At 37.6% G+C, this 27,335-nt stretch overlaps 1 protein-coding gene across 1 annotated transcript; it reads right to left on the bottom strand.

Annotated features, from left to right (window-relative positions):
• Positions 1–10,282: 10,282 nt before the first annotated feature.
• Positions 10,283–27,334, bottom strand: PCOAH_00028940 (SICA antigen; the record flags this gene model as incomplete). The annotated part of the gene is made up of 22 exons (XM_020059696.1): positions 10,283–10,456; positions 10,566–10,681; positions 10,907–10,919; positions 11,404–12,819; positions 12,988–13,635; positions 13,792–13,822; positions 13,922–14,367; positions 14,520–15,137; positions 15,286–15,374; positions 16,929–17,673; positions 17,824–17,973; positions 18,871–19,038; positions 19,728–19,734; positions 20,784–21,039; positions 21,175–21,283; positions 21,968–22,071; positions 22,198–22,398; positions 22,518–23,463; positions 23,633–24,298; positions 24,684–24,781; positions 25,644–26,478; positions 26,621–27,334. 22 exons carry the CDS (start codon positions 27,332–27,334, stop codon positions 10,283–10,285), a joined length of 8,550 nt encoding a protein of 2,849 aa, XP_019915457.1.
• Position 27,335: the final 1 nt, after the last annotated feature.

Consider the following 27,335-nt stretch of genomic DNA (forward strand, 5'->3'; position numbering starts at 1 on the left):
ATTTAGGGTTCCGTGTTTCGGGTGGCGTGTTTTGTGTGCCGTGTTTTGAGTTCAGGGTTTAGGGTTTCAGCGTTTAGTGTTTAGGGTTTCAGAGTTCAGGCTTTATGGCTCATGGTTCAGGGTTTAGGGTTTGAGGTTTATAGTTCAGGGTTTAGGTTTTAATGTTTATGTTTCAGTATTTGGGATTCTTTGTTTAGGGTTCAGGCGATTAGTTTTGTGTTTTAGGGGTTTGAGGCAAGGGGATAGAAAGTTAAGGGCCTAAGGAAGGAGGGTCTAGGGAGAAAGGAAGGGAAAGAGCAAGGATGAAGGAATGAAAAGTATAAAAGGAAAGAAAAAATAAGGTATAATAAGAAACGAAGGAAGGAAGGATAAAAGAGAAGGAAAGGAATATTAAGAAGGAAAGAAGTAAGGGAAGGTCTAAGGATAGAGGGAGAAAGTATCTAAGGAAGGAATGGAAGGGTCTAAGGAACGAAGAAGCATGATCTAAGGAAGGAACGTCGAAGGAAGGAAGGTTGTCTAAGGGGGTATGGATGTGGAAGGGGGGGAGGTCCTCATCGAGGCAATGTTCGATTGGGGGTGTGTTCCACATTGGAGGGGGGTCTCCATTGTGTAGGGGTCCCCTAATGTAGAAAGTTGTAATAAATAGAGGAAGAAAAATTAAGCGTAATGGATCACTTTCCTCCATATGCATAGAATGAACTTATTCCATCTTTTTACGTTAATTTATGGGTGCCCCTAATTATTCATTCGTCCAATTTTGCCTAATATATTTAGCCTAAGTATTTTTCCCATACATACCCGTTCATGTATACGCATATTTTATTTATTCATATTTTGCCCCTACCAGGACAATGGCCCCTGGACGGAATTTATACACATGACCATGGTTTGCTCCCTTCCATATGACCACACTCAGCTCCTATATAATCCTTATATTTTTTTATATAGGTGTGACGGGGGCGGGATGCGCTGCCTGTGGTTAGTGGAATTTAGGAGCAGGGGGGGAAGAAATATATACATAAACCATTCGCAAATATTAAAAGGAAAAAGTGGTGGTCATTACAAATTTAAAAAAAGTGTTGCTACACAAAAAAAAATGCGATGCAATAGTTTTTAAAACAAACATTACCATATTCATAAGTTATAGAGGGACGTCATACACAAAGAGAAAGTTCATGTAACAAGTGCATTAAAATTGTGATGTAATAGGAGAACTGTCCATAGCACTGGGACAAATGTACATTTTCCCTGGTCTTCAGATTTGACTATGTTTGTACTTGCAGTTTATTCCGGAAGGGGCTCCATAATTTTAGCTCCTCCATAATACATTCTTTTGCACCTTTTGAATAGTAAAATATTAATAACACCAGCACATAAACGATTCCCACTATTAAGTTAACTGTAATTTCGAATATGAACTTATTTCCACTAAATAATGAATGAAAAGGAGGAATTAGGTCTTTGACAGCTTCAGGGGCAATGGACAAAACTATATGATAGGAGAGTAATATGGTGATTAGAATACCTAAAAGTACTTTATTTTTAATCCTACAACATTTTAATTTTTGAAGGAGTGCTTTGTTCTCGTTCCCTGCTTCCCTATCCTTTGTCCCACTCCTCACACATCGTGCCCCTCCTGATGGATTTCTACATTTTAATGTTCCGAGTTCTTCCTCGTCTAATGGGGTATCCCCAAGGGAATTCCCACTTAGAGTAGAAAGGGAATCATCCCCATCTTCCGATGTTGGTATGTGGGTTGGGCGTGTTAATAATGTGCTAAGACTCACATCGACGTTGTTGTGTTGACGTGTTCTCCTACCATTATTACTTCTTTTCTTTGTTGTTTCCATTGCACTCACCTAAAAAGAGCAAGGGAAGGGAAAAAAGGAGTATGTGCACAATGTACGTAACATATAAGTATGATCATTAAAAAAAAAAGAATGGGAGGGTGTTAGAAGGAGGGGGGTACATTCACCATTTACACATATCACAGATATATATAAGTGTTATCATTAGGGAAGGAGGGTGTAGAAGACGGGCTGTATGGGGGGTTGTAAGGGGGAAGGGTTGAAGGAGGGGAAAAAATGTTCTTAATCATAAGCGAATATGTGCGTAAACCGCAACAATGTAGTAGTTCCTATTATGGTCATACCCAGCTGGCAAAATGACATGAATAAAATAGAAGGGCTAATGTTAATATTGGGAGCTTCGCAGGGAATGGCGCCATCTTGTTTTTCTTCTTTTAAGAGTGAAGAAATGTTTTAAAAGTGTGGGGGGAGCAATAGTATTCTCCTTCTATATGCATAAACAGGTTGTATGATTATTTCTTTTCCTTTTTTTTTTTATTTCTAAATGTTCATTAAGTCGCTTCTTTGAGGGGATGGAGGAGGGGGGCGCACATTTGTGATTCGACGCTGTTGTTCTTATTTTAAGTGATGTGTAAATGTGTACATATATTCTTTCATTTAGAACTTATTAGAATGCACAATAATACATATAAAAAATACAGTTATACAAATAATAGAAAGGAAATAATTTCATTCTAATAACATAATTATATTATGCTGCTTAAAAAATTAAGTTAAAGTGCTGTTAGTACTTCTTCTTTTTTTTTCCACACTATAGAAAAAAAAAAAGAAGTAATGAGCAAGAGAACAAGAATAATGAGCCAACACCGTCCCCGTCCCTATCCCCATCCCTTCTTTTTTCAATTATATATATGTCACGCCCATTCCATTTATATTATATGCACCACCCCCTCCTCTTCCTTTATAATTGCACCTTACGTAAATGTGGTATATATTAACCGTAACATTGAAAAGCACATAAGTAACATGTGTATAATATATTGTGCACTCCTAAAATTTGCCTAATTTATTTGTTCTGATGTAAATACTAAGTGAAAACTTACAAGATGAAACTCCTTTTTTTTTTTGTTATAAATATACTTCGTTATAATTTTTTCAACATTTGTAATTTTTAGTTAAATGTTTGAGGATACACTACTTCCTTTCTCTGTTTCCTTTGTTTTCCTTCTTCCTCTTTTCTATGTCACAATAGTCAACATAACGAGGAATGGTTAAAAAATGTATAACCCCGTTCAATTAATTGTAAGAAAATAAAAAGGGACATTTGTGCCCCACACCCTCTTCCACCATCACGATCATGCAAATCGGGAGTAATTTTTTTTTTGAAAAAAAAGGCAGTAGAACACCTTGATAGGTATAATTTGGAAAAGTATTTTCCCGAATCTGAAGACAAACCTCAAATTATATGGACGCAAGAAGGAGAATAGGCGTGTTCGTCCCTTATATATCATGAATACTATAATTGACAAAATAGGTTTGATGTTCTGCTTTAAGGTTCTGCTTCCCCCTTTAGATATTCATTTATTTAAGGTTACAAAGTACTTTTTCCCCTTTTACGCGTATGCCTACACATATATCTGTGCATCAGTATATATATATGTGCCCACCTGCGATCACACCCATGTGTGGTTACTCCTAATGGTGATGGTCTATTTATGATTACACCTTTTGGAAAGTGGTCCCCCTTTGTGGTAACCCCCCCGCTTCCCCTTTTCATTTCCCCTTCTTTTCATCAAGGTATAACAACCACCTCCTCCTCCTCCTCCTTCGTTTCTATGCACACACAGAAATGAATGAACATACAACGCGGATTAGTGTAACTGTTCAGAATACAACTGCTTGAATAATATATCGCAAAAAGGAAGGAACTAGTAACAGTATCGCCCCCCATTCGGCAGAAAAAAGAAGGTCAAAACAAAATATACATAAATGTATTTTATTTTTTTTATGAAATTAAAAAAAAGGAGAGGATTCTTTTTTTTTGCAAAATTATAAGAAGCAAAGGTATTTCTGCACTCAATCCTATTTATTTCATCCTATGGAAATTTAAACCCTTGTTAATTCCGCTTTATTTTTTTTTTTTTTTCCCTTGGGGGGGAGGAGGCATTGCTTATATATAAAAATTTTACCATTATTTATTACACATATAACAGCAGAAAAACTGTCAAAAGGGATCTCTCTTTGCACATTTATTCTATTCATATCCATAAGTTTTGAATTATGGAAGGCATAAGTGTTGTAGTAATGAGGACAAAAAGTGTAAAAACGTAGCTAGCGCGCGCACGCACACCCGCACACCCGCACGCGCAGCCATACAAAATTGGACAATACCCTACTCAACTTTGAACTGACAGGGTTGCAACGCTTTTCTCGTCCCCCGTAAGCGACTCCGCGAGGTGCATAGTCGTGGCAGCAGCAGCACATCGGCTGATCGGTTGATGATCAGCCTTTTCATCCTCCGTACATTTGCGCGGCTGGCTCTTCCGCGCCGTGGCGGACCGGGGAGCGACTCGACTACATTTGCAAGTCCGATATTAGGTCACTAGGCGCCCCTAAAAAGAAATTATTTACCCATTTGCGCTGTATACATTTGTATCACTGCGCAAAGAATTTTTTCTTTTCTTTACTTCCAACCTATCGCGCGCACACACATCTAAACAGCTAAACATCAGGCCACATTGTTCTCCTTATACCCTAAAACAGATAAACACCAGGCCACATTGTTGTTCTGAAAAACCCTGAAAAGCTTAACCTTAAGTGCTAAAATCCTACACTCACTCTTCCCTTCTCCCTCTTTCTTTTTTCTTCCTTTCTTCTCTTCGTTCCTTTCCTTTCCCACCCTTAAGCAACTAAGTAGGAGGCCATACAGTTGTTCTTACACCCTAAAAGAGCTAAATACCAGGCCACATTGTTGTTCCTTACACCATAAAACAGCTAAATACCAGGGCAGATTGTTGTTCCTATACCCTGAAACCCTGGTCCCACTTTTACCCTGAACCTAGGTCCCACTTTACCCTTAACCTGGAACCCACCTTTACCCTTAACCTCTAACCACCCTACCCTTAATCCGGAACCCACCTTACCCTGAACCTTGATTCTTCAACCCTAAAGCTGTATTCTATGTGAAAAATGAATTCCACAATTATATATAAGTGTCACAATCTTATCAATAACTTATGCATTATACCTTCCTATACAATATGCATGTAGCATGTATGATCTGTTCTATATACAACTATACATTCTTTAGGAGGAATGCTGTATAATTAATTTGTGTAGAGTAAAAGTAGAATGAAAATTTTGAATGAAGGTGTAAGTTAAATTATTGGGTTGTATAGCATAGAACCATTAAATTATTATCCAGGCAATTTTAAAGAAATATTAGACAAACAACATCACCCTACTCCACATTTTAGATTTTAATTTCCATACTATATTTATCGTATACAGGGAGGTACCACAATTATATGTACATATTTAATATAAAAACAACTGTTCCATTTTATGCAGAACAGGATGAATAACGTATGGCCATATCAATGAGTACATAACCGGAATAATTGTCTAAAATACCTCCATAGGAAAATGTAACAAATGAATAGTTGAGAACATATATGTATTAGCGTAGAATAGAGGGTACCTGCTCTTAACAGATGAATGGGTATCCATTTATTTGTGTTTTTTCTTTATTCATTATTCTATAGAGGCCTCTTCCTGCAGCCATAAGTAGAAGAAAGCGACATCATAGTTATTATATGTGTACAAATGGAAACATTTACAACGGTTCATTGTTTCATTTCGCGGAAGTTGACCGCAGTAAGGATTTGTTGATTCCGCTTCCCTCCCCTTATATATATTTATTATTGCTTAACACTACTATTTATATTTCATACAAGGGATAGAAGAAATGCACATCTATATAATGACATAAAATATATTCATTTATTCTTTGCTCATGACCATGCATTATAGTAAATGATGACACAAATAATAATCATGGAACACATATATGATCATCCGTATATAATATCATGATGACCATAGAGAAGGGGAAACCGGGAAAACCAGTTCCTTTAAAACCATTCCTATTTTAAAATTTTATAAACCCTTAAGAAACCTTAAAATTTAAACTAGAGAAAAAAAAAAAAAAGATGAACTTGCATAGTATGGATTAGAAGAGGGGAAAAAAGGCTTTGGTCATATAATGTATACTTCATATAAGTTACGGTGTATTCAGCAGGAGAAAAAAAAGGAAAAGTAGGAAAGAAGCAAATTATTATTGCTGAAGGGGTTCTAATCGAAAGGAAGAGTGCAGTATGTAATACTGTTGCGATGCATATATTTCTGCCTTACATGTATAATTTACGTAATTCTTTGTACTATATGCATTTTCTTCTATTTCATAATTTTATATTCCTTGCTCAATATTCCAGAATGTGCATATTGAGGAAGGGGGGAAGGCGACTCCTTGCATATATAAATTGTACAATATATATATTAACAATTTATAAACCCCCCTGTAGAAACAGTAAAAAAATGAACTAAGGGTATATGCTACAATTTTTGTCAAAAGAAATTATGCTTTTCCATATGAATAGTAGCAGTATAGGGTAGTAGAGGGCAATTTATTGCTGCAAGAAATCATGCATAATTTGAGAATATGATGAGTGTACATAAAAAATATATATGAAAAACCTGGTTTTTTCTTTTCTATTTTACAATTTCTTGTACAGTTGTTTTTATTTTTCCTTTACTTATATACATGATCATTTAATGCATACACATATAATATATATTATTGTTGTGCCCATCGAAAATTTGAATAATGTGTATTTTTCAAAAAAAAAGAAGTAAAAATGTCATATTCGCTAATAAACCTAAAGTAAAGGGCAAATTTTTTATGTACCCTTTAATTCTATAAAATATATATGAACAATTTTTTTTTTAAAAAATGTATTGGTTATGGAAGAATCTAGAAGCAGCAGGAAAAGCACGGGGAGCATTAGGGGTTATATTTTTTTTTCCAGAATACATAAAAAATTATGAATATCGTTGTTTGTATGTAAAGTAATAAGAATGCAAAAATATCTAATAACATTTATCTGTACATTCTACTTTCTATGTCAATTATATTTTTAGATGGAAGTTTTGGATGACTTACCTTCAAAAGGCAGGTATAAAGAATTCGACGAAGGGGAAGAGGGCGCTGTGGTAGGTAATAATGGGTGTAACGTGGGAACAGTGAAGACTACTTTGGAGACTGAATTAAGGGACTATGAATATATTACGAAAGATGCTCATAAAATTGCAAAAGCTTGGTGTCGTGTACTTAATAGTGCGAACGAAGAAGGCGACTCAGCAGGAACAGTAACGGAGAAGAAAGTGGATGGTCCTGTATATTATTTATTCTATTATTGGTTAGGGAATAATGTATGGAAAGAAGTGAATGGCGGCACTGAATCATTCAAGGGTGTTATGGAAAAAATTTACGATGCACTGAAGAAACCCTTGCCACCTAAAGTGCTCCCTGAGAAGAAATATAGAACTATATGTACTAATATTAACAAGGAAACATTTAATCAGAGGAAAAAAGTATATGAATTACTCTATGACTATGAAAAAATACAAGAACGGTTGCAAGCAAATCAATATAATTGTACTTATGGATATTATTATTACCTGCAAAGTATTATTTCAGCTTATAAGACTTTACGTGAAGAATGTGTAAGGAAAAAATATGCATGTTACACCGAATTTAAAGAGAAATTGGAAGGAGAAAAGCATAAAGGGATATTAGATTTGAGCAGTAAATTAATACCTATACCGAAGAATCTACTAACAGCCATTTTTTCCTCTTCTGCATTCGTAGTAATGGGGCTTCCCTTAATCACATTCCTTCTATATAAAGTAATTGCTATTACACTTGAAAATAGTATACATAGTACGATTCATGAGTATTCTTCCTGTGGATAATAAGAATTAAGGTATGTTCTATTATATATACATATGGTACCCACTTCTCACTTTATTTTTTTTCAGTATACTTCTTTATTCTCTTGGATCGGTACCTCTTCTAGAAGAAAAAGAGAATTCACTAGGCGCAACTTAGACATATTCACAGAGAACGATGGTTCCACATTCGACTCAGCCTCCGAATACACAGGAACAGACTCTATATTCGATTCAACGGAAGTTTCGACAGTGTATTCAACTGAACCTTCTACAATGGGTTCAACAGAGTATTTAACAGAAGCAGCTTCAACAATAGATCCATCCGAATATTCTATTCCATATACTACACAGTCTAGCAGAAAAAGAACAAATAGTAGAAGACAGCAGCATCAGCACGGACAGAATATAAGTTACCATCGTATGTAATATTGGACGAATGGCTTTCCTCGAGGGTGATATAAATAACCGTGTAGTTTATACTGAGTGGAAAGAGCAAAATCACATTTCTTCCTTCATCCATTTTTTACTTCTTTTTCTTTTTTCTTTTTTATTATACTAAAGTATTCATTCTAATCTGTAATCAATAAAAGTTCAAAGAAAAAAAATTTTCCACATTATTCTGATTTGTTGGTAAATTAATGAAGATCCAATAGGTTTATTAAAATTTTTTTTGTTACAAGTTTTTGTCTTTGTAATTTTTTTTTATTTTAACATAGTAATTTTTTTTTTCCTTTTAAAGTTCAATTATGCTTGTTAGGAATATGTTCCAAGTTGCGAAGGTTCTCGCGAAGGAGGTTCGCGGAGGTTCGCCCGCCCCCTCCTTCTTCTTATGTTTTGCACATATTTTAGATGTGCAGTTTCATATAAAAAGTGCAAAATTAAACAATGTTCTTCACAAAAGAAAAAGGGAAGCTGCGAAGCTTCTTCCATTCCTTGTGTGTTTATTCGATTTTAAGTATAATATTAGGCGAATAAAAAAAAAATGCCCTAATATAAATTTGTCACACCAAAAAAATTAGCCCCCAAAAAAAAAAAAAAAAAAAAAAAAATTAAATTGAATTAAATTAAATTAAATTAAATTGAATTAAATTGAATTAAATTGAATTAATTCATAATATTAAAAAAAAAGAAAAAAAAAAATATCCGTCTACGCGTCTGAAATTTTTTAAAAAAAGGAATGGAAAAAGTGTACACACACAATATGGGAAGTGTGCACACAATAAAAAAGGGGGGGGGAAGCGAAACAACAACCAAATAAGCAACAACCACAAAAAAAAAGGGAAGCAAATAAGGAGCAACCAAAAATAAAAGGAGGGGCTTAGCTTCTACTGTTTTTTTCTTTGGCGGAGGAGAAACGGGCATTGTGATGTGATGCAGGTGGGCTAGAAATTAACAACTGGCTAAATTGACAACTTTGCGCAAAAAGAAAAAAAAAGCAGTGTAAGCCAAGCTCCTCCTTTTTTTGTGCCAGTAAGCCAAGCCCCCCTCTTTTTTTTTTTTTTTTGTGGTTCCTCCTTATTTGGTGGTTCTTGTTGCTTCCCCTCCCCTTTCTGATTGTGTGTGTACTCTTCCCATATTATGCTTGCCATTCTTTTTTTTTTTTTTAATTTTTAGAGGGGGATAGACCGATATATTTTTTTTCTTCTTCTTTTGGATTAATGTGTCAGTTTTTGTCCTTAAAATATTGATTCTTTTCCGTATGCACACACACATGTGTGACATGGTTCAAAAATTATGTAATTGTACACACAGTTCCTTTCTTTTTTTTTTTTTTGTAAGAGCACTCTTTTTTTTAAGAGACTTTTTTTTTTGCGGGGAGGAAGAGAAGAAGCGCACATGTGTGACATGGTAAAAATTTGTACACAGTTCTTCTTTTTAAGACACTTTCTTGCGAAGAAGAGCGCATTGTGATGTGCTGGGCACTAGAAATTGATTCCTTGCGCAAAAAAACAGTAAAAACTCTTTCTTTTTTTTGATGGTTGTTGCTTCCCCCCCTTTTTTATTGTGTGTGTACACTTCCCCATTCTTTTTTTTTTTTTTAATTTTTAGAGGTGGTAGACGGATATATATTTTTTTCTTTTTTTTTTTATTCCTTTTCTTCATATTTCATTACTTTTTTCCCTTCCTTCCATGTGTTTGTTAGAATAAGCACATAAGGAAAGAATACCCCCCAAAGAAGGCGCGAAAAGAACAAAGAAAAAAAAAAGGTACTGACCCCTTTAAAGAAATATTCATGGATTTTAAAAGACGAAAAAAATTATGAAGTCAAAATTTTTATAACAGAATGAATAAGTATTTTTTAATTCTTTAATAAAAAAAAAATTTCCCCAAACAAATCAAAATAAAGTGAAAAAAATTTTTTAACTTTCGGCTTATATTGCTTACACATGAACATGAAAACACCTTCATACAATACAAAAGGATAACGTACCAAAAAAAGAAAGAAAAATATTTCCTACACCCTAAAACCCGGAATCTGAACCTGAACTTTGAATCTGTACCTTAGGAACATCTTCCACAGGAACACCTTCCTTAAGAACATCTCTCTTAGGAAGAAAGTCTTCCTCCCTAAAACCCGGAATCTGAACTTGGACAGGTTCCTTAGGAACAAAGTCTTCATTCCCTAAACCCGGAATCTGAACTTGGAACCTCTTCCTTAGGAACATCTACCTTAGGAAGACCTACCTTAGGAAGATCTACCTTAGGAAGATCTACCTTAGGAAGATCTACCTTAGGAAGATCTACCTTAGGAACATTTGCTTCTTTTATGAATTCAGAACCCATAAATTCTTGAACCAAAATTTCAAAAAAGTCTTCCTTCGTCGAATGCAGGTCCCCCTTTTGACATTCGTCTAAGACTTCTAAATGAATATCAATAATGGTGCGGCGACCAACAGGACGGGGACCAACAGCACGTTTTTTTGGCCACTTCGTTGTCGATGGAACAGATCTTGGTTGTCTACGTTCCTTTACTAAGGTATATTCCTGTGGACCATCCGCCTGTTCCACATGAACAAGGAGTGGTTCTTCTAAGGAAGGAGGACGACGTACTTGATGAGCTCTTTTGTAACGTCGTCTTTTCTTACCGAGGAAAAAATACTAAAAAAAAGAAGGGAAGAAAGGAAGAAAGAAAAGGGAGGGTAAGTAATTTTTAAGGTGCGAAATATTCCTCTTAAAACAAGAATTATCATTATAATATAAGTGCAAATTTTACATCTCATACAGGATGTGTTATTTATTTTAAATTCTTTTTTTTTTTTTTTTTTCCTTCTTTTCTCTTTTATTTTCTCCTTTATTTAGATGCACACTTGTGAGTGCAATCCGTCTGTTAAGAATTAAACACCAGGCCATATTGCTGTTCCTATACCCTGAAACCATAACCTTAAGTGTGAAATCCCACACATACACACCCTAAAATGCGAAATCCTACACACATCCTAAATTCGAAATGCCACACCTCCTGCATTTATTAATTCATCTTTCTTTTTTTTTTCTTTTTTTTTTTTTTTTTCTTTTGTTCTTCCTTTTTTTTCGTGTTTTTTTTGGCTTCATTTTCCTTTTTTCGGCGTTTTTTTTTTCTTACCTTCCAAAGGAGATAGGTCATAGCAGAAATACCAATAAAGACAGGGATTACAGGAAGGTATGGGGTAATATCAGAAGGGACGATCCCGTCTTTCCCTAAATTCCATTCATTCCCCCCTCTAGAAGCGGGTACTATACTTCTTGCCCCTGCCGCTGTTAATGATGTTTTTTCTATTGGTGGTGGCTTTCTTGTTTGTGTTCGTGATGGTGTTGGTGACTGTGTTGCTGATGATGGTTGCTGTAGTAGTACCGATGGTGGAGCAGCTGCTAGGGGTGGTAGAGATGGTTCTTGGGATTGGTTACCGTCTTGGGGTGGTGGTGGAGGGGGAGGTTGTTGTCCTGGACCAGGTCCCTGTCCTGCTCGTCCGCCCCCTCCACCCCCACCACCTCCAGCAGGAGGATCACCTGCAGCGCCGGGTCCGGAGGAACCAGGAGATTGGTGTCCAGTACTACCAGGACTAGAAGAACCTGGATTCCAAGTTCCCGTAGAACCTGGTCTAGGACTACCAGTGTTCTGGATGCCAGTACTGCCGTGTCCAGAAGAACCTGGGTTCCAAGTTCCAGTAGAACCGGAACCAGAAGAACCTGGGTTCCAAGTTCCAGTAGAACCGGAACCAGAAGAACCTGGATTCCAAGTTCCAGTGGAACCGGTACCAGAAGAACCTGGGTTCCAGTTTCCTGTAGAACCGGTACTGGATGAACCTGGATTCCAGGTTCCAGTGCCTGCGGCAGAAGGTCGTACTGCTGCTGGTTTGGCAGCAACAGGTTTTGCTGCTGTAGCAGGTTTGACTGGACATATGTCAGTTATAGCAGACAGAGCATCCTTTATTTTTTTTTGGTCCGGCTTATCTACTTTACTATTATTCCCTTCGATCAATTCTTCCACTTTTTCCTTTACTTTTTCTTTGTCAATGTCGCAACTATTATCTGGTCTCCATAGGTTACTATCCACGTTTAATGTGCAATCTAAGGTAAGTTCCCTTTCACACTTTATACAATCACCCGTACCATTCGGACCCTTACCCTTACACCATTCAACCATCTTTGCATTACCTTTATCAAACATTATTTTTATTTTTTCTTCCTGCACCGTCGTACATTTTTGTGTTATTTTGTTTGTGTATGTATTCAGTAAAATGCACTTCATAACTTGCTCAAACTGCACATTATGTACAGCCTTCTTTTCTGCCTTGTCCTTCTTCGTTTGGTCTGTTTCTTTTACTGCAGTCTTCTGAATGCCATATATATGTTTTAATCCTGCAGTAATTAACTGACATGCTTTTTTATTAGCATCATCATCTGACCCACCTTTCCCCTGAAAGGCTTTACACTCATCGTCCATAGATTTAGTACTATCAGTCATATCCTTAGACAGTTCCATCAGTCTATTCTTGAAGTCCGTATCCCAATATGTACACTGAGCTCAAGGGAAAAGGAAAGAAGAAGAAAGAAGAAATGGAACATATATATGTAACCCTAATGTACATATACACGGCTCGTAATTCTGTTTTCCCCTCTAATTATGTATAAGAAATACTATGACTTCCAGTGACCTTAATTACAATGGAGAGTGCTGTTCCCTTACCCAGTTCTGTTTGCCACCTCCCTCGTCTCTGTCCTTAAACCAATTAATTGTTACACAGTTTGCACGTGCACATAATGCATTATTTATAGAATTTACAGTAGTTAGAACATTCTGTGATTCCACATTCTTCCCCTTATCATTGAACATTTCATCCACTTTGTTTTTTACATTGTATTCCTTCTTATTGCCTATTTCACAACTTAAGTTTGGTACCCTTTCACATACTTCACATTCCATCTTTCCACCATTAGCATACGTACCCTTACACCAATCTTCCTTATTTGTATTTCCTTCATTAAACATTTTTTTTATTTCTTCTTCTGTGACGGGGCACGGCTGACCCTTCGTTTGGTCTATCATTCTATCCGCAAATGCATTTAATAAGACACAGGACGCAGTTCGATGGAATATGAGGTTATCGTCTACCTTCCTTTCCTCCTTTTCTTTGTCATTCCCCGGCTGCGGTCTACCTCTTTTAATCTCATAAATATGCTTTAAACCTGCAGTAATGAACCTGCAAGCCTCCCTGTTTGCATTATCTAACCCTGGAATCCTATTACAATCACTGTCAACACTGTCTTTATTCTTGAGCATGTCTTCAGAAAGACTTTTCAATTGATTGTTGACGTCATTATTCCAAAATATACCCTAAGAACAAAAAAGGGGGAAGAGAAATATATATATATGTAATTTATACATGCGCAGGATTCATGGATGTCCAACTTTTTTTCCTCCCTATGTTCTGCATAAGGAGTATTTTCCATTAAGTTTACATTAACAGATGTGCGCAATACTGTCTCTTACAATGTGCCTCGTATTCGATTCTTTCATATTCCTATTTGGAAACCACTTTTTCCACACACACTGTGCACGTGCACACAAAGTACTTGCATTATGTATGGTAGTGAGAGTTTTTTGTATTTGTTCATTCTACTCGAGTTCCTTTTTTATTTTTGGCCGGTCGATGTCCTTATCTCCAATTTTAAAATTTGAACATGTGTCCCACTTACATTGAATACATTTATTATTTTTGTCCTTGCACGCAGTTTCGTGAAGCCCCCCATTGATATTAAAGGCATTTTCTAAGGTACTTCCGTCGATACAAGATTTTTCCTTAAGGAGATTTCCATATTCATTTAATATTAGACAGGCCATAGTTTGTTTAAATAATCTGTAATTTTGTTGGTGTTCACCTTTATCCCCATCCTTCCCTTCTCCTTGAATGTTGTATATATGTTGCAATCCTCTAGCAATGTATTGGCATACTTCCTTGTTCTTCCCTACCATACCATTGCAGTATTGATGCTCATTTTCTATTGCCTTAGACATGGAGTCCGCAAGTGGCTTGATCCTATCCTTGATGTCGTTCCAACTGTCTGTCTGTAAGTAAAAGAAAAGCGGGGGAGCGGCATGTGCTTACATTTAATTCTTACATAAAACCTTTACTCATACCTTCCCCTAAACGTATACAAACTACTCTTCATGCAATACATATGCTTGGATACTAATGTCCAATATGAATTCTTCCAAACCTCCCACTTCCTATTTTCCGTCGTTGAATTGTCCCTGGACCATTGTGTTATTACACATTGTGAACGGTGACATAAGTTACTTAGAGAACTTATAGTAGTTAGAGTTTGTTGTATTTCACTCCTTTCCTTCCCATTGAACAGCTTCTCTTTCATTTCATCCCACAGTTTCTTCTCACTTACTTCGCACTTTGCATAATTTGTATCCCTTTCACACTTAACACAATAACCCGTACCATCCTGCTTTTTTTCCTTACACCCCTTATTAAACTGGTTATTCCCTTGAGTGAATGCTTGTTGTATTGTTTCCTCACTGACCTCACAGGGAGATTTCACCTCCTTTTTCAGCATATCTGCATAAGCGTTCAAAACAAAGCATAACATAGTTTGTTTGAGCGCTCTGTTCTCTTTCTTGTGTGCTTCGTCTCCATCTTCCGGAATATCGTAAATGTACTGTAATCCTGAAGTGATGTATTGGCATGCCCTTTCCTCTGGGTCAGTGACAATTCTACTAGTTGGCTTTGAATCAATACAGTACGGTGGCACAGTTTTGCTGCCATCCTGAGATATTTTCTCAAACATATTTGTGGCCTCCGTGTTAATGTCATCCCATACTTCATTCTACAAGTAGAGAGCAGCAAAAAGGGAAATGTACATACATTCATTATGCACACAAAACCATAATGCATTCTTCCCTTGAATATATATAATTTCCTCCATGTCTATACTATATGTTCAAACATCAGTGGTAAGAATTAATTCCTCCCACCTCACTTTTCCCTGGTGTCTTCGTCTTCAATTTCTTTGCTACGCACTTTGCCTTCTCACATAAGTCACTCTTTTCCTTACAGTTCTCACCTATAAGAAGGAAGAAAGCCAGGAAGAAACAGTGAGTGAAGAAATGAATAGTAGGGCTAGATTCATTCATCTACATTCCCCTTTTTTTTTTTTCTTCCTTTTCATTTTCCTCTTCTCTAACTTCCTTTTCCCTCATTCTTTTATCTCTCTTTCTTTCTCATTCTTTCTCCTTTCTGCCTTCTCTTCTTTTCTTTTATATCCTCCCTTGAGGAGGATAATGGAATATGGCCCAACACCCACCCCATACATATTATCATTCGTCTGTCCTATCCACATTTCCCCTTCTCCGGTTTGTTCCCCTTCTCCGGTTGGACAGAATTTGTCCGGTTTGACCCATTACTCCGTTACCCCTTGTCCATTCTCCCCTTGTTCGGTTTCATACACTTCGAGGGATTTTTTCCTCTTAAGGTGCGCCCAACGCCCCTTTTTCATTAATCGGCGGTAACCTCCTGTCTGCGAGGATTTCTTCCTCTATAAGGAGCGCTATATGCTCCTTCTAACTTAATGATTGGTCCGTTTCTCTAAGAGGAGATTTTCCTCCCACCACACACATCCTTCATTTTTTAAACCACCAGGACATATTTGCTGAACCTTAAAAACTAAAAACGAAGTCCTATACCCTGAACCCTAAATCCCTAAACCCTAAATCATAAAATCCTAAAACCTAAAAACTAAAACCTAAACCCTAAAAACTAAACCCTAAACCCTAAAGCGTAAACCCACAAAAAAGAAACCTTCAACCCTGAAAAATGAAACCCTAAACCCAAAATCTAATTCTCATTCCATTATACCCTAAAAGTAAATCCGAAATCCTATTCTTATATCCTTCACCCCATAACCTAAATCCTAAACCCTTAACTCTAAACCCTAAATCCTGAACCCTGAACCCTAGAAGGTTGAAACCTATAACTCTAAAACCCTGAATCCAGAATCGTGAACCCTAAACCCTAAACCCTGAAAACCTAAACCCGAAATACGATTCGTATACACCTACACGCCTTCCTTCCACCTATCACCGTTAACCCTTCCTTCAATCCACCCCTAACAATCTTTCTTCTACCCATAACGCAACCTTCCTTCCACCCCTATGTGCACCATCCTGCACACTTCCCTCAGGCTTCCTCTTCCATTCACCCCTAACAACCCACGTAGAACCCTTAACAACCTTCCTACCACCTAACAGCCTTCATTCTAACAGCCCTAAAAACCTTTTTTCTACCCCTTATAATCCTCCTTCCCTTAGGAAGTACCTTCCTTCCACCTATCACATTCGATCCACCTAACCACCTTCCTTCTCTTCCTTAGCCCCCCTTTCTTTTAAATTTCTTTTTCTTCCTGAAATTCTTTAAATTTTTCCTTCTCTTTCCTTCTTTTTTCATATAATACTTTTAATAATATTTCTCACCTGTGCTAGGTGCTACTTGTGTTGTCCTCCTGCTTTGAACATCTGCTATATGTTGTTGGAGTCTTTGCTCCAATGATTTCATTATCTTCAGCACCACCTCACTCTTTTCTTCGCCCCCCCTCCAGCTCCTTCTACTGCTTGATCTGCACGCGCTGCATCTTGGACCTTCTCTACTAATTCCTCCAACTCCACCTTCCCCGAAGTTTTAGTGTCCTTGTCGTCCTCTAGAGACAGGTCTTTACTATCGTCGTTGGAGACAGTTATTTCTAAATTCTTTAAGGTTGTTTGGTCCAATTCCCCTTCCTCTTGGCAAATGCTACTGTCTTTTACTTCGCCACTTATTTTGTGCAATTTGCTGTTTCCTTTATCTACTAGCGATAACCCAAAACCATAATCGTCTGTCCTCTCATAGCCATCTATCCACTTCTCAATTTCCCCCCACATGAACCTGTTCCCCAATTTTAAACTTCCGAAATCCACGTTCTTACAGAATTGATTCCCCTGCCCAAGACCCTTCTTTTGCCTCATTTTTTCCCTACCTCCTGCAACGGTTTTTGCTACTTCCCTTAACAGACAATGTTTTCCCAACATTTTTACCATAGTAACTTTTCCAATTAAACATCTTAAATAAGAGTTCAGTTCCTTTTCTTCCAGTTTTTCGTCTTCCTCTCCTCTTTGTACCCATCGGAACTTATCCTGTCCTCCGGCCTCGTTACGTCCTAGCTTTAATCCATCCATCCAAAGAAACATTCTTGCTAGAATTCTGCATAACTCCTTTTCCCTCTCCTCATTTTCGCCGAAAGTGGTACACATTTCTTTATCCTCTTCCCCATCATCCAGTATATTAAACATCATGTCTTTCCAGAATTTCTCGAACTCTACCCATATTGCGGTCTATAAGGGTGAATTATCATTAGTACACACATCTATATATATGTGTGCTATATATATAGTTTTCCTCCCCTAAACCACGACCCTCTAATCCTTCATGCCCAAACACCTTCCTTTTTTTTTTTTTTTTCTTTATACACCCTTCAGGTGTACTTTGATGTCCCCCGTTATCCGGTTAGACTCGGGTTGTCCCGTTTCCTTCCCCCCCTTGTTCCGGTTCCTCTCCTCCCTTGTCCGGTTGAACCCCTTGTCCGGTTCGCCCCCTTGTTCCCGTTTCCTTTCCCCTTGTTCGGCTTCATCCCCCTTGTACGGTTTCCTTCCCTCTTATCCGGTTGTTTCCCTTGTCCGGTTGCCCCCTTTGTCCGGTTTCCTTTCCCCCCTTGTCCAGTTTCCTTTCCCCCCTTGTCCGGTTTCCTTCCCCTGTTGGCAGGTTTCCTTTTCCCCCTTGTCTGGTTCGACCCAGATTCAGGTTGGATTGTTCGCGAGGAGTTTTTTCCCCCCTAAGGGGGCGCTAGACACTCCTTCTAAAGTAATGGATGCTCAGCTTCTTTGCGAGGAGTCCTTCCCTTTCAAAAACACCTTTCACATTTTAAAACACCATGCCATAAATCCTGAAACCTAAACACCAAATACAAATTCCTAAACCCTAAACCTAAAGCCGAAATCCGATTCCTATACCCTGAGCCCTCAAAACAAAAGCCAAAATCCGAATTCGTATACCCCTAAAACTTGAACCTTAAAACCGATATCCAAATTTCTATATTCATAACCCCCGAACCCTAAATCCTAAATCCAAATTCCTATACCCCTAACACCTGAACCCTAAACTCGAAATCCGAATTCATATACCCTTAAACCCTGAACCCTAAACTCGAAATCCGAATTCCTATACCCTTAAACCCAACTCCCATACCCTGAAACCTTCATTCTACCACCCCTAATAACCCACCTACCACCCCGAGCAACATTCCCTCCCTTCCACCCTACCACCCCTAAGTGCACCCTCCTGCAGACTATCATAACAACCTTACTTCCTTCCACCATACCACCCCTAACACAACATTCCTTCCACCCCCCTTCTAAGGAAGGTTAGTTCCTTTCTAACCTCCATAGTGAACTCCTCCTTCCATTATAAATATTTTTTCTTCCGTATACATTATTATTCTACTAATCCCCTCACACATTTAAAGAGTTCCTTACCTTAAAGTTTTCCAACTTCGACGGAACCATTCCCTTTGCCATGATCCATTTTGTTAATAATGTAGTGAAAAATTTTTGCTGCCGCATGGCGGCTGCATCCGCCACATTCGATCCTGCTGTTGTCATGTTATCCCCACGTTTCTTCTGATGTTGTTTCGGTGGTGACCCCTGTGGGTGACCCTGTTGGTGAACCCATTGGGACACCAATCCCTACACTCGTGGTACTACCACTATTATTGTTGGAAGGACCTACTGTTTATAGAGCATTGTTTTGGTCTGTTCTGCTGAAGGAATGTACAATCTTCCTTCCTACATATACTACATTCCTTTTAAAGAAGAGAATATAGGAGAAGAAAAGAGTTACCCTCCTTTTATTTCCTTTTTCTTCCTTTCCTTCCTTAAAAAAAAGGAGATCTGCCTTCTTCTCTTATACATTGCATTCTTCTAAGAAAAAAAAATAGAAGAGCCTCCCCTTCCATTCTTTTTTATACATTGTACTGTTCTAAAGAGAAGGAAGCAATTACCTAACTCTTCCTTTTTTTTCTTAATTTTTCTTTTTCTTTTTCTGACTACAATGTATATAAGAAGGAAAGGAGGTTGCATGCAAATTACTTGTCAAATAAAATTATTTATAAATTCTTTGCCTCTTTCCTTTAAAAAATAGTTCCATAAAAAAAATTTTACAATTTAATAATTACGATATATATAGAAATACTCCTATAAGAATTTTGTTACTATAACTTCCATAGAACAGAATAATTCTACATAAAATATATAATAATTTCCACATTCTTTTATTATTCCTCCAAAATAGAAAGGAAAAAATAAATTTATACCCCTTTCATACATTTCTTTACATTCCCTCTAAGAACAAAATTGTGGAGGGGTTATGGTTACCCGTAAAAAGAAGGAACATTTCCTCTACAGTGCACTATTAATAAATGCAAACATCATTATAATTGTATTCATAAAACGAAATAAATCTTCTTATTATCTAAATGGTATAGAAATTTAAAAAAAGGCGTAAGGAATTATATATTTATGGAAATTGTTATATTTCCTCCGCCTTAATATATGTTTCTCCCCCTATATAATATATATTAGAAATATTCTTTTATATATTTCCTCACTCAACCATTTTTTTTTTTGTGTTCCTTTCTTTATACCAATAAAAACATTATAGGTTACTAAGATGAAATTGTCCAACGGAAGTTTCTTTAGAGAAATTATTCTACAGAATAATTCCTCCTCCTATATTTCGTTTACATGTCCCTTAATGAAAATTTGTTCTGGTTAAGGGTAAGATGGGTTCCGGTTAATGATATGGTGGGACCCGGGTTAAGGGTAGGTTGGGTTCCGGGGGTAAAAGTGGGTTACGGGTTAAGGAGTAACGTGGGTTCCGGATTAATGGTAAGGTGTGTTCCGGGTTAAGTTTGACGTTCCTATGGGAGGATGTTCCTAAGGAACAGCATCCTGAGGAAGGTATTCCAGGTTCAGATTCCGGGTTTAGGGAAGGAAGACTTTTTTCCTAAGGAAGAGGTTCCTATGGAACGAGTTTCTAAGGAAGTTGCTCCTAGGGAACAGGTTCCAAGTTTAGATTCCGGGTTTAGGGAGGTAGACTTTGTTCCTAAGAAATGTGTTCCTAAGGAACAGGTTCAAAGTTCATGTTCAGATTCCAGGTTTAGGGAAGGAAGACTTTGTTCTTAAGGAAGATGTTCCTTGGGAACAGGTTCCAAGTTCAGATTCCGGATTTAGGGAAGGAAGCCTTTGTTCCTAAGGAACAGTATTCTGAGGAAGGTATCCCTGAGGTACAGTTTCCAAGTTCAAATTTCGCGTCTAGTGTTCATGTTCCCAAGGAACAGGTTCCATGTTCAGGGTTCTGAGTTTAGGAACAAAGTCTTCCTTCCCTAAACCCGGAATCTGAACATGGAACACTTTCCTTAGGAACTTCTTCCCTATAAACTTCTTCCTTAAGACCAAAGTCTTCTTCCCTAAACCCGGAATCTGAACTTGGAACCTGTTCCTTAGGAACACCTTCCTTAGGAACATCTTCCTTAGGAACATTTTCTCCTTTTATAAATTCGCTTCCCATAAATTCTTGAACCAAAATTTCAAAAAAGTCCTCCTTCGTTAATGCCACATCCCCCCTTTGACATTCGTCTAAGACTTCTAAATGAATATCAATAATCATGCGGTGACGTACGCCTCCACGACAACCGGAACGAGGACGACCAACGCCCTGTTTCTTCCTCCTTTTTATAGCCGTAGAACGAGGTTTTCGTTCCTTTACAATGTAATATTCACGTGGACCAGGTTGGTCCACATGGTCAACAATCTGCTGTTCTAAGGAGGGACCACGTATTTGAGGAGCTCTCCTGTGACGTTTTCTTCCCTTACCAAGAAAGGCAAAATACTGAAAAAAAAAAAAAAAAAAAAAGGGAGAAAATGTTTCTTTAATAGGGTTGTGAAATGTTTGTTCACGCAACAGTAATTACTACATACACACACCCTAAAATGCGAAATCCTACACAAACACACCCCTAAAATGCGAAATCCTAAACATACACACACCCTAAAATGCGAAATCCTACACAAACACACCCCTAAAATGCGAAATCCTACACATACACACACCCTAAAATGCGAAATCCTATACACATACACCCATAAAATGCGAAATTCTACATCTTAAAACCGTAGCCCTAAATGCAAAATCCCATACTCCTGAGTGTGGAACACTAAATCCGTAACACTGAACCCCCGGGCCCTAACCCAGAATCATCCGCGCTCATTTTTTTTTTTTTTTTTTTTTCTTTCTATCCTTTTTATTCTTTTTTTTCCTTTATTTCTTTTTTTTCTTTATTTTCTTTTTTTTCTTTATTTTCTTTTTTTTCTTTATTTTCTTTTTTTTCTTTATTTTCTTTATTTTCTTTTTTTTCTTTATTTTCTTTATTTTCTTTTTTTCTTTATTTTCTTTATTTTCTTTTTTTCTTTATTTTCTTTTTTTCTTTATTTTCTTTTTTTCTTTCTTTTTTCTTTTTTTTTTTTTTTTTTTTTTCTTCTGCTTTTTTTATTTATTTTCTTTTGTTTCTTTTACCTTCCAAAGTAAGTAGGTTGTAATTGAAATACCCATTAGAAGGGGAATGGTAGGAAGGTATGGGGTAAGGAGGTCGGAAAGGTCGATCTTGTTACTAACTTCGGCTGGAACAGGAAGCGGACGGGTGCCTCCGGCACTCCCTCCTCTACCAGAAGCAGGAAGACCAGGTACGACAGCACCAGCACCCGGTACTAAACCACCCAGTACACCAACAGCTGGAACAACCTCACCTGAATTTTCAGAGACACTATAATCCGGACCTTTTGAGGGACCATCCTGGTTAGTTTGTCCAGATTCACTGCTTTGATCAGTATCTGTGTTGGGTTTTGAATTGGGAGGGTTATTCTTATTAACATTGGCTATGTGGTCGTCGGGTTTTAGAGTATTAATATTCTCGTTGGTTTGAACTTGTTTAGTTGAGTCGTTAGCGCCTAAAGTATGAATATAAAGAGGGAGAAAATGATTTTAATTCATAATAAAAAGCTATTAGACCTAGAGTACTGTGTGCACTATGGTACACAATTGTTCAGATTACTGTTATAGGTCTTACCTTGAGTGTTTTCAGTACCAGTAGCACTTGGACTGGAAGAACCTGGATTCTTAGGGTCAACTGTTGTATCTGGACCTGAAGTGGTAGTGGTAGAAATTTTATGTACAGAAACAGTACCCATACTACTACCTGGTTCTCCCCAAGTACCTTTATTCAAGTAGTCATCACTCTTATCATCATCTGGATGAGGATTATTAGGTTGATTGTCCAATTCATCCAAGAGAGTGATGAGTTCCCTGGGGTCATCATATTCATGCTTAATTTTGATACTTTTACTTTGAGAATTACCTGGACTACTTTGTGAAGTTTCACTTTTACCTGATCCCTCTGCATTTGGAGGTGATGCTGGTTGGTGGTCAACGGGTTTTGCAGCAGCCTCCGATTGCGCACTCAGCTTACATAAAGTAGTTATAGTAGACAGATTTTCTTCTATTTTGCTCTTATCCTTCCCATTTAGCAGCTTCTCTTTCATTTCATTCCATAGGTTCTTTCCTCCTATCTTGGCATTTTCACACTTTTGTCTTTTGCATTCATCACAATTATTACTCTTACCAGTTTCCTTATCCACACACCAGTCCTCCTTCTTAGTATTTCCTTTTTCGAACATTTTTTGTATTTTTTCCTCTAAGATGGGGCACGCATGCCCCGCTGTTTTTTCTATAAGCATATCTGCATAAACATTTAATGCTGCACAAGACATAGTTTGATCAAATTTTCTGTTGTTCTCTGGTTCATTATTTGTGCCGCCTCCATATTTCTCAATACCATATGTATGTTTTAACCCCCTCATAATGTAATTACATGCCTTCTTTTCTGTGTCCGAAGCTGTACTACCTTTTTTTTCAGTGTCCTTACATAAACTTTCATCGATTCCATTTTCCTTGCTTATAGCTTCAGAAAGGTCTTTCAATATTTTCTCCACGTCCCCCTCTTCCCAAATGTTCTTCTGAACATACAATGGAAAAAAGAAGGAAAAAGAAGAAAGGAACATGTATATATAATAGTACTTATATGGAGACTTTTTCTATTTTCTTCCTGAGAAAATATATATATATGGTCGCCCAATTTCAATTCTACACAATTAGACATTGATGCTAAATATAAGTATGTCAAACCTCCCAAACCACCCTTTTCGTTTTTCCCCTCGCTTTCCTTTTGTCCCTGGTCCTTTGTGTTGTTACACATTGTGCACGATTGCATAAGGTACTTATATCACTCATAGCTTTATCTAATTTATTTTTTTTTTCATTATTCTGGAACAAGGAATTCAACTTAGGCTCTACTCCTTCGTTTTTGCCATTGATTATTTTACAATTTTTATATTTCTCATCCCAGTTGCATATTTCACAACCATTACTCTTATCTTTGCACCACTTTGTATGATGCTTATTTCCTTCCCCAAATGCTTGCCTTATTGTAGCCTCATCGACCGTACAGGGAGAGGTAACCTTCTCTTGCAACTTATCCGCATAGGCGTTTAGGAGCAGACAGGACATAGTTTGCTTAAAATCCCTGTTATCGGCAGCCTTCCTCTTCCTCTCTCCGTCACTCTCTTTCTTCTTTCCTCCCTTATCTTTCAAATCATCCTGATCTATTTCAATTTCATATATGTACTTCAACCCCGAAGTGATGTATTGGCATGCTTTTTTCTCTGGGTCAGTGACTATTCTACTATTTGGCTGTGAAAGTCCCTTGCAATGAGTTTCCATATCTGCGTTCTTATTAGATATATAGTCAAACATTTTTTCGGCCTCCTTGTTAATATCACTCTCCATATTACTCTGTTCATGAAAGGAAAGAGAGGGAGGGAGAGGAAAGAAACAAATGTATGCTATGTAATTATATGTGCACCCCCCCCCTATAATTATTATGACCATCCCCCTATAATTATTATGACCATCCCCCTATAATTATTATGACCATCCCCCTATAATTATTATGTTGTCCAACGCCCCCTCTATATAATTATTATGTGCACGTTACATGTGTGCGCCTATTTTCTTTCCCCCGTATATCCGTTTTGTACAAAACTGCAATACGCACACACACACAAAAAAAAAACTGTCCCCAAAGTGTAATGAAGACAACACTGTCTCTAATTGTAATGGACAACACTGTGTTCCTTTAAATTCTAATAGAGACAATATATATTGTGCATTCACTTACCCATTTCACTCCGTTATTATGATCTCTATTCTGGTGCCACTTATCTGATACACAATTTACGCGATTACATAGGTCAGTTTTACCCTTACAGTCTTCACCTACAGGAGGAAACAAAATAAAGACATGAATAGTAAGGTAAATTCCTTCACATTCCTTTCCACCCTTCCTTCTTTCATCTTTCTTTTCCTCCTTTCCTTTCATTCTCCCCTTTCTTTTTCTTTTCTTTTTTTGTATGCACCCTTTTTCAGGGTGCACCTGAAGGGTTGCCCCTTGCCCGATTTGAACGGGGTTGTCCGATTTGACCGGGGTTGTCCGATTTGACCGGGGTTGTCCGATTCTTCCCTCTGTCCGGTTGGACCCCTTGTCCAGTTCACCCCCCTTGTCTAGTTCACTCCTTGTCGGGTTGGACCCCTTCTCCGGTTAACCCGGTATCCGGTTTGTCCCCCTCGTCCGGTTGGACCCGGCTTGTCCGGATCACACAGATTCAGGTTCGCCTTTCTGCGAGGAGTTTTTCCGCTAAAGGGGCGCTCGGCGCCCCTTCTAAAGTAATGGATGGTTGGCTTGTCTGTGTGCATTTTTTCCTAACAGGCAGTGGCCTCTTATAATTTATCGGACGTAACCGCTTCTGCTTACGAGTGGACTTTCCCTATCAAAATCCCCCTTCTTCTTCTAAGCACCAGGCCATAACTCCTTGAACCCTAAACCCTGAACAGTGAAACCCTAAATCCTAAACCCCTTGACCCTTCTTTCCTTCCCTCCTCCCTTAGACCCCTTCCTTGCTTATACCCTTCTTTCCTTCCTCCTTCCTTAGACCCCTCTCCCTGCACTATTCCCTTAACCCCCTGTCGTTACCATTCCCTTAACTCTTCCTCCCTCCCTCATTCACTGACTCCCACTCATTGATTGCTTCATTCACACACAAAAATGTTTATTTCTCTCTATCTTAGAATTGTTTCTTACCTTTCTGCTGTATTGCTGGTGCCCTAGTCCTTGATTTTACTGATAATGCCTTTAAGGACTGGTCTAATTGTTTCGCCATTGCATCCTGCCCCTGGCTCTGCAGTTCCTTTGCTTTCTGCAGTAGTCCTTCCAGAGCAGACTTGTCCAAAGGTTCATTCTCTTCCTCTAGAGACAGGTCTTCATCGCTGTCTGCTCTTATTTCTAATTGTTTTAATGTTTCCCTCTCGATTTTCTTCTCGTGTGGGCAATATTTCTCATCTTGTCCTTCGTCCCTTATTCTGTGCAGTGTAGTTTTTCCTGCCTGTACTACGTGTAAATCCATTCCAAGATCTGGCTCTTCCCTCTTATAGTCATTTATCCATTGCAGTACTTCTCTCCATATTAACCTTCTTCCCATTTTTAAATTCCGGAGATTCAATCCCCTACACAGTTCATTCCCCTTCCCACTACTCTTAACCATCCTCATCCCTCCCACACCACCTGTAACTATTGGTAATACTTTTTCCATCCTGCAATGTGTGCCTAACATGCTCATCATAGTTACTTTTCCAACTAAACATCTATAATAGGATTGGAGTTTCCAATCTTTTGGTGTAATTTCATTATCATTCCTTTTGTCCCAATAGAAGTATCCTCTTTCATCGCCTGTTTTCCCTTCCCATTTTTGCTTTAATCCATCCATCCAGAAGAATAGTCTTAATAAAATTTTACATAACTCTTTAGTTTTACTGTCCCAGTTTCTCTCGGAACAGTACCCTTTATCATTAAACCCATCCCTATCTATATTTTTCATCATGTCCTTAAATACTGTATACAATTCAATCCATATCGCATTCTACACAAATGAAGAAACATATATATATATATATATGTATATACACATTATCTTTCTGCTTAAATTATACACTACGAATTTTCCTTTATTATAATATTTTTGTATTATTATCCAAGTTCTTTTTATAATTAATGTTCCTTACATTTATTTTATTCAAACTTGGGTCACCCCTTGCCAATATCCATTTTAACAAAAAATCATATTTGAACTTAGTTTCCGGGGTGGTTGCCTGAGCTACCTTCAATGGTAACCCAGTAGTCACGTAACCACTATTTTTCATAAGATTTGCTACTAATTCCGATGCAGCATTCTTCTGTTCTGGTGTACATTGTTCCTGCGGTGGCTCCTTATTTATTAGTGTCATAACTTCCTTCTTACTTCTTATAGCACCAAGAATAGTTCCTAGCAAACTGAAATTGCTTAATATTTTCATAGGTTCCAGCACTTCACTATAATCACATTCTTTACACTGAACCCCAGTATTGAATCCTTGGCCTACCTTCCCCATAGTACCAAGTGTTTCGCTCAATTTCTTCATTTCATCAAATGCCTTCTGAATAACATGCCCCTTATCACAATGATCTTGTAGGTACAAATAAGACCACGCCTTCATTACTGCACAGTGAACATAGTCCCTCATTTTGTCAGCAGCACTTCTGTTTTCACATGGACCAGTACTCATTAATTTCATGTTCCATAAGTTCTGTACAATAAACTCACACACCTTCTTTTCCTCCTTCGTTACTCTTCTTCCATTTATTTTAATATTCTGACATTTCTCTTCACCAATTCCCTGATTATTTCCGCTCATCATTTCTCCTAACATTTCCGTAGTCCACTTTGATACTTCTCCCATT

Source organism: Plasmodium coatneyi, chromosome 10 (genome assembly GCF_001680005.1).
Source record: "Plasmodium coatneyi strain Hackeri chromosome 10, complete sequence".
NCBI lineage: Eukaryota > Apicomplexa > Aconoidasida > Haemosporida > Plasmodiidae > Plasmodium > Plasmodium coatneyi.